Genomic DNA, 11,135 nt, shown 5'->3' on the forward strand with positions numbered 1-11,135 from the left:
ATATGCAATTTTACAACTTTGTTGCCACAATGAAAAACAACAACTGTAACAACAATTTAAGTAACATTACAACTCAAGTAATACACAAGGTTTAACAGAAGAATGTATAAAAATGCTTTTATATAATGATTCTCGTTATAAAATGACATTTCAGCCCCCCAAAATTGTCCTTGTTTACTTCCATTGTAAGTCTCACTGAAACCTATATTTCTGCATTTAAAAAAAAAGAAAAAAGAAAACAAAGGACATGTTTATGTAAAAATATATATATATATATATATATATATATATATATATATATATATATATATATATATATATATATATATATATATATATTTACTTATTTATTTTTTGTGGTAAAATCAACATTTTGCAGTAGATTGAGGCTTAACTTTGTTTTTTATTATTATTGAACATTACGGAGTTAAAATCTTGCATTCAAAACATAATGCACACAATAATTTAGCTGTTTGTATACAGTCAGAAGCACAGCGCACTCAACACAGTATGGTGGGAAGAAGCAAAGAAACTCTACTCAAGCTTCATCGCTATGACATGCCATGTTCGAATGTGTTAAAGAATGAATGAGATTTAAGAGCTAGGGACGAAAGCAGATTTTTATTGATTAATAACTTAGTTTTATGTGAGGAACAGAATTAAATTATCACATGGCTATTAAATGTGTTTATCCACTAACATCCAAACAACAAGGCTTAATAACTTGGTGATTTATTATATTTATATTTTTTTTAATTATATTTTTCAGATTGTGTTCAGTTCAAAAATGGACAACAAAGGGTGATTTCACACGGATGAATATGCATGCTAAGCATGTTTTTTATTGGATGAATGAATCCTGTGTTGAACCCAGTTTTCTAGGACCTCAAATACAAATACATCAGGAATCCAAAAAATAGTTGTTACATGGTTTGTTTTGAAGACTTTTTATTGGAAATCTACCTTAAACCATCTCTTTTTTTGCCAGTCCTTGATATCCGCAATGCATTTCTTTCTGATTCCAGATGCCACTGAACCTACATAAGACATAAAGACAAACATTCCATAAATACAATGTGCCGGTGGTTAATTAATGACAATACTATACATGTGTGACTCTGCCCTCTGAGAAAACCAAAATAGAATGAATTACTGATTAAACACAATATGGTTTATATAAATTGCATGCAGATGAAGAATGTTCTTACACACGTCTTATCCTGTTGTTGAAAAGTTTGGGACCAAGCACTTAACAAGCTGCTTGACTGGTGTTTATTTGAAGGTTTGGCTTGGTCTGGTGTGCTAACAGGGGAGGCAATCTGACAGCCTGTTCTCCAAGAGTGGGCTTCACATTGAAGCGCCCTTAAAAAAGCCAAGGACAATACTTGAATGCTGACCCTTTACAATATACATTAAGCAAACAAAAAGGATCCAAAATGTGATGAAAGGATGAGCAATGACTCACTTGGGTCTTGGTTCCTCTCCTCTTTCCTCTGTTCTATGTGCCTCTGTATGATGGCCAGAACCTTATGCTGGTTGACGGTGATATTTGGTTCAGCTATAACCTCACTGAGACGCAAGTTGCTTTTTATGGCCACTGAGGCTGTGGCACGCGCCACCATAGGCAACTGTTCTTGATAGGCCTTATCTGTGAAGCCTTGCTCCACCGTCTGGATGGTTTGGATCCTACAAGAAGCATAAATCAAGCAAAATGAAAAAAGCTGGAGTTAATCAGGTTCTTAACCTTTGAAGAATATGTGGATCATCACAAATTTACAAATTATGCTTCCAAGCATGCTAACTTTGTTTGATAGAGTTTAAAGAATAGTTCACAAATTTCTTTTTTAATTCTCTCATCATTTATCATCCCAAATATGTATGGCTTGACTTCTGCTGAACATAACTGAAGATTTTTAGAAAGGCATAAAAAAGCAAGAAAGGTTCCAAAAAGCACATAAAGGCAGGATAAAAGTAATCCATACGACTTCAGTGGATAAATCAATGTCTTCAAAAGTGATATATTAGGTGTTGTTGAGAAACAGATTCCTATTTAAATCCTTTTTGTTAACTATGATTGTCCACTTTTACATTCTTCTTTTGTTTTTTGTCAATTCACATTATTTGTACATATCACCACCTACTGGTCAGGGCTGCTCAAATGTGAAGATTTTAGGAAAAAGGACTTAAATATTGATTTGATTCTCACCCACACCTAATCATATCATTTCTGAAGACATGGATTATTCACTGGAATCTTATGGATTACTTCTATGCTGCCTTTATGTGCTTTTTGGAACTTAAACGTTCTGGCCAACATTCACTTGCATTATGGACCTACAGAGCTGAGAGTTTCTTCTAAACACCTTTGTTTGTGTTCTGCAGAAGAAAGAAAGTCATACACATCTGGGATGGCATGGGGCAGAATAAATTATGAGAGAATTCAAAATTTTTGGTAAACTATCCCTTTAATTCATGACATCTATTTTATGTATGTGCACCTGGAACTAAATTACCTGAACACTTGGAAAGAATCTTAAGAGATCCTCCAAAAAACATGCAAAATACCTATTTAAACTATGACAGAATAGATGCTTTTATGTGTTAACTATATTTTCTGCATTCCCACCTTCTGTTGGTCAAAAAGGTGTAAATCTCCTGCACAAGAAGCTCTGCAGCCCCAGGTTTACAGTGGATTGTGCCATCGATGGCCTCCTTCAACAGACTGATGTTTTGTTTCACCAGAAACTTTTAAAGAACAGAGGAAGCATTTAATTAAAATTTTAAATATATTTAAGCAATATCACACGAGCAAGTTTACGATATGGCCCTACATCAGCACTGTTGTGATTTGGCTGCAGGCACGAGGTTGTAGGTAATCACAGCAGTGCTGATGTAGGGCCATATTGCTTATACAACAGTTCAAAGAACAAGTCAATTTAAAAAAATTTGGGAAATCTGAGTACGGTCATAAAAAACACATTTGTGCATGGAAATACTTTCTTATGCGACAGATCGGAATCTGCTGTTGCTGGTTCAAAACAAATGATGCGTCCAAGCCTTAAGTGACAAAAAATGTCACTTAAAAAATAGTATCATAGCTTGTGCTGTTTCGAACAAGTTATTGGATAAACAAGGATGTGTTTGTGTGTGTTAGTGTGTGTGTGAGAGAGAGAGAGAGACAGAGACAGACGTGTGTACAATCACCTGTTGCCACTCCCAAGCAGAGATGCTGTCAGCTTTCTGAAGATCAGCTTTCTCAGTGGAAAAATAGCATCCAAGCAGGGGTATTTCTCCCTATTTCATGGTAGCCGGTGTGCAAGAGTCAGTCACTATAGAAACCGCAATGTCCTCCGCCATTTTAAAGAACACCCATTGTGTAATTAATCAGTCTGTTGTGTCTCTCAGCTGTGATGAGCCGTAATGCTGAAGTTGTTTGCTTAAAGCCATTTAAAGTTATTTCCTAGCTTTAGTAGTGTAGTGGTAATACAAGCGATCACGAAGAACTGTTTTATGTACAGCTGACATGGATTCACTTCACGTCACCTAAATGGCTCATTTTACACACAAAAATAAACTATTGCCACCACCTGCTGGCTAACATGTAATGTAAAAAAAAAAAAAAAGACAAACAAGCTCTTAACAGATCTGCACTGCTCTTACACTTTAGTTTAGGATGATGAACACAAGCGGATTGATACACAGAGTGAAGCGTCGGAGTGCTGATGGTGTCAGACCATCAGTGCTCATGGAACATCTCTCATACAATCAGATTCGAGGACTGGAACTAACTGTTGTATATGTGTATATATAATGGATTTTGAGTCATTTGTGTAGGAGACATACTGTAGGCCCAAGCACAACAACATATCGAGATACTAAACTATAATTATTTTATGCAGTTTGGTTGTCACTTTTGATGTTTATCAGACTCACTTTCTCAATCTGGGACCAGTTTGATTGCTTGGCAGCCACTGATGCTCCATTGTCATAAGAGTGCATCTGGAAATCCTTTGGGAAGTACCATGAAAATATTTCTGCCACTAGGTATCCATTGGAAAAGTCTCTGCAATCAAAAAAGATTTTATGACAAACACATAATAGGGAAACTTGTTAAATTTGAGACTCAAAATGTTCACGTTGTCCATAAGTCCAGGTCGGAAAAGTTAACATGTTATTTGAATTGCATGAGACTGAATGTAGCTCGAAACTTTGAGGACCAAACCAAAGTTGGGGAACAAGAAACAAACAAACATAAGTTGTTGTAATTGATAAGAAAAAATAATCAGCTTGTTAGATACCATCTTTAGACTTTTATTCAAGTACAAACCAAATTAGATACATGTAATGTCTAATTTAAAGCGTTCAGGGCAGCAGAGATACCGTTATCTTCTCTACTCACCTGCGCACGTTTTTTGGAAAGATCGATAAATCGAGACTTTGCAGCCATTTCAAAACCTCTCGCGGTAGACCAGCCTTTTTGGGCGACTGGGAATAGGCCATTCCTAACTTAAATGTGACGTACTGCCTTATAGATGTTTGTTTGGTGAAAGAAGACAAAAGCTCTTCGGCTTCATTAGCCCCGTTTACACTTTCCATTGTTTACGGGTTGCATGGAAACAGACGTGAGGACACTCGGTGGAGTTGATGTGCTGCCACCTGCTGGTGACAGACGCGTAGATCAACAGAATGTGTGACGACAGAATTTTCATTTTTGGGTGAACTATCACTTTAACCTGGGCCCCATGGGAGTTGTAGGCCCTTAGGCTTGGGCCCCTGCACATAAGATACACATAAGCTACACATAACACTCAAGGTAAATATAAATATTTTCTTAAGCACTTATTGAGTCTGAATAGATGCACATCTTAAATAATTTCAGAAGTGCACCCAAATTACCATAGTCATCATACTGTTCATGTGTTGTACCTGCTATCTTTACTCTCATTGATACAGTCAGCAACGCCTCATACGTGGTTTAGCGTGGAAGAAAGCGAAGCCTTGTTACTTTTTTTATTGCCCACCATCTGACATAAATAGGGAGGTTGTACTTATTGTACACCTGTATTTAGGTGCACAGATGGAGTTCAGTTTGATACAACTGGTAATGTGTCGCAACAGAGCATGCATGCATTAAAAATCATGCATGACAAAGGACACCTCTGATAAACGTACATTTTTTTTTTTTTTTTACCTTACAGGCAGCACCTAATTACTAATAAACTAATAATATACAATTTGATGACACTTTATACTTCCATTTGCCATTAAAAAACATATACTGTAGGCAATCTTAATTCTTCATAGTAAATAGTTCATCAACATTTAAATCTCTCTAATTAAACTTTCGTGACATTCATACCTACATTAATGTTATTATTAACGTCTATTAAGCGTTATATAATGCATTAATGCTTAATGGGTTTTTCATGAAAGTTATAAAATGTTAATATATTTTATATGACATAAACTACCACAAAGAAGCAATTCTGCGTCTGTTTATGCCGTTTTATTTTTTTCAAAATACGCTAATATTATTTTTTGGAACATGCATTGCCATGGATTTTGCATAACCACAATAGGCATGATACTTGTTACATTTCTAGTGGTTGACATATCTACTGGTCTGATGCAGAGCCATGCAGCTGCTTAATGGTCTTGTTATAAAACATCAACAGGGTATGCACTTTTAAGAGGTCTTTACAGTGTTGCAGTTGAACAGTTTTCTCTGACCTGATTGGTTTAATAAAGTGACAGATCGCTTGTTCTTCATATGGCTAAGACTCGTTCCAGGTAGTCCCGTCTTCCCAGCCAAGTGTGACGACAGCTTAAGGTGGGCAGTTGGTAATGGCTGGACTGAGAGTGGAGTGTGCATGGTAGGAAGCAACGTAGATTCCAGATGCGATCCGGAAATGAAGGAAGAAGTTTTTGGAGTGGAAAATGGAGGGAGAGGAAGTAATGATTGGAATATAGTGGAAATTCAGAAAAGAAAGGTTTCGTATTCTGATAGTGAAAGGGGAAGTCATCAAATAAGGAAAAGGAAGGAAGAATACAAGATAATGTTGAAATTCTCATCTGTATATCTGCAATAAATCTGTTGAAGTTAACTAAAGCGATTAAAGATGAGATGTTCAGAAAACGCTGATGGATGGGAAATTGCTATTATTCTGTAAATATAGGCCCTAATAGGCAACAGAAAATTGCGTTGAGGTTGAAGATGATACTGGGTAAAAAAGTTACATGTTCAATTCCAGAAGATAAGAAATGGTATCAGGAATTCCAATGGATGTGACAACAGAGAGGATTAACAAGAACATTTCCGGAGCAGAAGTAAAGGAGGTGAGACGACTTCAGTATGTCAAAGATAAAGAAAGGAAGGATAGTCTTTTAATAATTAATTTTAATGAGGACAAATTGCCTGAAAGGATATATCAAGGTTACAGTACATGAGTTATGTGGTCAGACTGTATGCACCTCCTCCGTTAAGATGTTAAATATCAAAGATATGGCCATGTGGCGGCAGTGTGTAGAGGTAAACTAAGATGTGCAAGATGTGCATGAAGAACACAGATATAGAACTGTGGGGGGAGAGAATAGAGCAGGGTATGGAGGATGTCAGGCAAGACAAAAAGTCTTGAAAGTGCAGAATGTCAGAGTGGAAGAAGGATTAACATAATGCTGAAGCCCTGAAGAAAGCTGAACAGACAAAAAGAACAAAAGAAAATAGAGTATCACCTCATAAAATGAAGAATTGCCAAGAAAAAACTAAGGAGGTTGATAAAGTGTCATTCATTGCATTTATGGCAGAGGTGGTGAATTGCTCTGCACAAACAGAAAGTTATTTAAAGCAGCAGAAATGTATTTGGATGTAGAGGATTAATGTGGAGATGATAAATTACAAATTAAAGGTACAGGTAGGAAACACTCAGGCAACATGTGGTGGTTCTTAATGGTTTATCAATATTGCAATGGAATGCAAGAAGGTTGATCGCTAATGGACAGGAATTGAAGAAATTTATATTAAAACAAGAAAGATGCCCAGATATCATGAGTTCAAGTATCATGGCTTAAATTATACATTGCATGGATATATTGCAGTGCATAGAGATTAAGGTGGAAATGGTGGTGGAGTAGCAACTTTCATAAAACAAGGTACTGGATTCAGAATCGTAGAGTGAAATAAGGAACAAGAGGTAGTGATAGTTGAAATATGGGAAGGATCACAAAGTATTAAAATTGTAAACCTTTATAATCCACGTGGAAATCTTAATAAAGCAAATCTGGAAAAGATAGATGGGGAAGTTAATCATAAGATGTTGTGGTGTGGAGATTTTAATGCACAAAGTACATTGTGGGGAGTGAAAACACAGATCAAAATGGGTTGGTAGTGGAGGAACTGCTAGATTTGAGGGGGTTAATTCGTTTTCAAATGTTTATTGAACAATATGTCAAAGCATAAATGTTTTTATTTAAAACAAACTTTTGTTTTAGGATAAAAACAAAACAAAAATATTGTTTTGTTTTTAAAAATGTAAACCAGTAATCATTTGAAGACCAGTTTATAAGGTCTGCATATTCTGCAAATATTCAGATGTTTATCGCAGAATAATGTAGACAACCATGAAAAATATATGACAAATACAGGGTAGTAAATTCATTTAAATGCATTGTTGCTGCTTTTGACTCGAGTCTTCTCATTGCATTTACACGACTGTGACCAGCAGGTGTCCTCAGCGTGCGGTGTTTGGAAGGCTGCGTGCAAGGTAAGATTCGTACTTTGAAGGTTGCAGGATACCGGGTGTCCGCCTTTAAATAAATCTCGTTTAAACGAGACAGCCTTCATATGACAAACGGAAACGGAACGTAACATGGTTGCTCGTTTTAGCGCTTTGTGTGACAAGGGAACAAAGTCCCTTTAGAGGGGAATATATGAGGCACATTTTAGGAGAGTTATAATGATGTAAAGAGAAAAGAAAATTGATTGTAGCCTACTGTTGTACTTTCAGTCTAATACTTTATTTTAATTATATATTAATATAATCATACATATTATATACTCTGCACCCATCTACTGAGGTACTTCAACTTGGCAATTAACATTCCTTGCATTTGAACATATCATATTTACGGGCAAATTGGCATTAGATTTTTAGATATTTCCATTGAAGCAATGAATTGTAGGTCGTGAGTGCCCACGAAGGATACACCTCATGTATCCTCTGAATTCCCATGAAAGAAGGTTGCATTCGAAGGCTGCATACGAAGTGTCCTACTCGCTTTCTGAAACGAGACAGACTCGATGAAGTATTCGGCCGAGAAATGCGACCTCTGGAGGAAGCATCCTTCCAAACGAGCAGAGGCGGCGGCAGCCGATTTTGCCGGGGCTTCAGCCCCGAATGTTTTGAGTGTAGCCCCGAATGTATTTTGAAAAGTTGACTGACAAATATGAAACCGGACAATAGCCTATGTAAACCTCCGAAATCATAAGTTGCCTTATTTCATTGTGCTTTGGCTTTGCACATACTGCATACAGCCTGTAAAAATAGACATAGGCATAATCTAGCCTATAGAATAAGTTCCTTTGCTGTCGGTAGCCTATGGGCGACTCCCTTTCTTCCTCTCTGTTGAATATGCAGCAGGTAGGGGAGGAGCTGACATCAACTTACTTTACTTAGTGGCGAGTTAACAGCAGTTAGCAGGAAAGACAGCAAAAATGAAGCAAATGAGGCTTCTAAAATTTCCAAAAGAAGTCAGTGGGTAAGAATTTGCATTTGTTTTTGTCCTTAAAGTCTAAAGATCATTATCTGGCTGGCTTTCACCCACAGTAGGCTAACCCACAGGGCTGTTGTAACCTCTAGCCTTGTGGTTAGCGCATCTGCCTCTCACGATGGGGACTGCGGTTCGAGTCCAGTTTGGAACATAATTTTCTTGTTTATCAGGTGTTATTTTCTCTAAGGATAACCAATAAGCATTAGCATAAAATGTATGTGTGACTTGTTTTGTGATATTAGTTTGTTGTAAATATACACTTTGAGGGTAGCAAAGATGTGCCAGAATCAGGCATGGAAACTGGTAACAATTAATCAGTCACTTTACTTTAGAGAAAGTTAAAAGTGAAACATTTCTTATCCCAATGATCCATTGAAAGGATTTTGACAGATGAACATGGAGAATTATATACAATTTGATGCCATGGTGTGTCAATGAACTTAGACTAAAGTCATTCATGTATTGCTTTAAGTTAGGATCTTATACATCATTTTGACTATTTATGTAAAAAAATGTAAATTATTTATATAATTTTTTTTTTTTTACTTCACTTTACTCACTATAATATAACTCTTTTGTGATGACTTTATGTTAATGTACATGAACATTCAAGAATCATGATAGATCTTAGGGCAATCCCACTGATCTGCCCTTCCCAATACATTTTCTTCAATGGTATTGGTCCACAATTTGAAATATGTAGCACTTGATGAATTAGTTGTTTGAAGCTGATTTGCAATAAGTTATGTGCTGTATCTGTTCTTTTGCATCACAGATGATTCAGGGAGGAGAGAGGATGTTGAGGATAGTACTAGAGTGGAAGATTTAGGAACTGTAGAAACAGGCCCAGCAAGAGCAGAACTCAAAGAATACCCTCTCACCAGCTTTGAACTACAGAGAAGTGGTTGCTAGTGTGAAAATAAAATTGTCTGGGCTAAGCCCCGGATGTCCTTCAATGCTGGAAACGCCTCTGCAAACGAGACCCGGCCAGTGAATTATTTTCTAAAGCAATTGGTTCAATTGATTAGAAGTTTTAAAAAGCATAGTTTCTGCCATTGTGGGCGGGGCCAATGGTGCAGTCATGAAAAATAGGTGTTGATGTCTTGCTGAAGAGGCAGACATATGCAGATGTATTTGGTCCTTGTGACACAAGTTCCATAAATTCCAAGTGGCTAATTTCTGGAGCTTAGTTTAAATAAATGCTTTTTTTCTATGGAGGAAATTTGCAGTTCTGAGACTTACAGTAGGTTTTTATAGTACAATGACCTATACTGTATGTCCAAAGATCAAAGATAATTTGATTTCTCATGTCATGACCACTTTAAAGGCACAATCTCACTATAAGACTGTCGGACTATGTGAGTTTCTATACAGCTCATGTAACGGGAGCCAGCTGGTACATGATAGCTGTGCAGTGCATGTAAACTTCACTTCCCTGGCCTCAAGAGGTGCACTAGTGACTGACTCTAGAGGCTGAAGCCTTTAGCCTCTTCGTTGGCACGCCTACCTCCCATGCCGTGTCAAATCCCGTTCTGCGTAGGTCAAGCAGAACCAGTGACAGTGGTGCCATTACCCAGATGGGAGTGAGGTTTAGGGGGGTGATTGTAACGGGAACCAGCTGGTACATGATAGCTGTGCAGTGTATGTAAACCTCACTCCCCTGGCCTCAATAGGTGCACTAGCGACTGATGCTAGAGGCTGTAGTCTTTAGCCTCCAGACGCCTGTTCTGAGCGGGTCGAGCAAGACCAGTGTCACTCACATTGCACAACAAGTTTCCTGTCATCTGTCATTTCTTGTCGTAGCTGCGCACATACTACACAACAGTACATAGACTAGGTGCACAAACTACAAGATCTATGACCAAGAGGCATCCCCGGCCAACAAGAAAAAATTAATACTCCGATCAAGCATGAAATGAGAGTGATTATGAGATATTACCAAATGGTTACTATCAGCTTGCTGTCCAAAAGTTATCTGCTAACTGATTTTGTCTGAACAAATGAGGAGACAGTAAAAGAAAATATGGCAGCAACAATGTTTGGAATGATGTGGGAAGGCTGTCTGTGTCTGTTTTGGAAAAGAAGTTGGAGGTAAATAAAACACCACAATGTCAAGGAGAGTGTGCAGACCATAAATCTATTTGTTAAAAATTATTTTTAGTTTATTACAATAAAATATAATTATGATCAAATTGTGGCTTTCCATTCTAGTATATAAAGGTGCATGATAAGATGTGATTGGCTGGAGCAGGTCACCCATGTCGTTGCATCGCTCACACTCCAAGATCATGTGGCAATAATATCAAACATGGTGTGAAAATATCCCAGCATCTTTGACTGCAGATCTTGGAAATCTTTCTGCTTTAACT

General features: G+C 37.3%; 1 protein-coding gene across 1 annotated transcript; it reads right to left on the reverse strand.

Moving 5' to 3' along the window:
- Window positions 1-360: 360 nt before the first annotated feature.
- Window positions 361-5,346, reverse strand: LOC127617106 (spermatogenesis-associated protein 4-like). The gene is made up of 6 exons (XM_052088995.1): window positions 4,400-5,346; window positions 3,934-4,063; window positions 2,627-2,745; window positions 1,466-1,686; window positions 1,209-1,362; window positions 361-1,037 (listed from the first exon to the last, which is right to left on the reverse strand). The coding sequence occupies exons 1-5, from the start codon at window positions 4,594-4,596 to the stop codon at window positions 1,250-1,252; spliced, it is 780 nt and encodes a 259-aa protein (XP_051944955.1). The 5' UTR covers window positions 4,597-5,346; the 3' UTR covers window positions 361-1,037; window positions 1,209-1,249.
- Window positions 5,347-11,135: the final 5,789 nt, after the last annotated feature.

The sequence above is a fragment of the Xyrauchen texanus genome, chromosome 23, assembly GCF_025860055.1.
Source record: "Xyrauchen texanus isolate HMW12.3.18 chromosome 23, RBS_HiC_50CHRs, whole genome shotgun sequence".
In the NCBI taxonomy this organism is placed as follows: Eukaryota; Metazoa; Chordata; class Actinopteri; order Cypriniformes; family Catostomidae; genus Xyrauchen; species Xyrauchen texanus.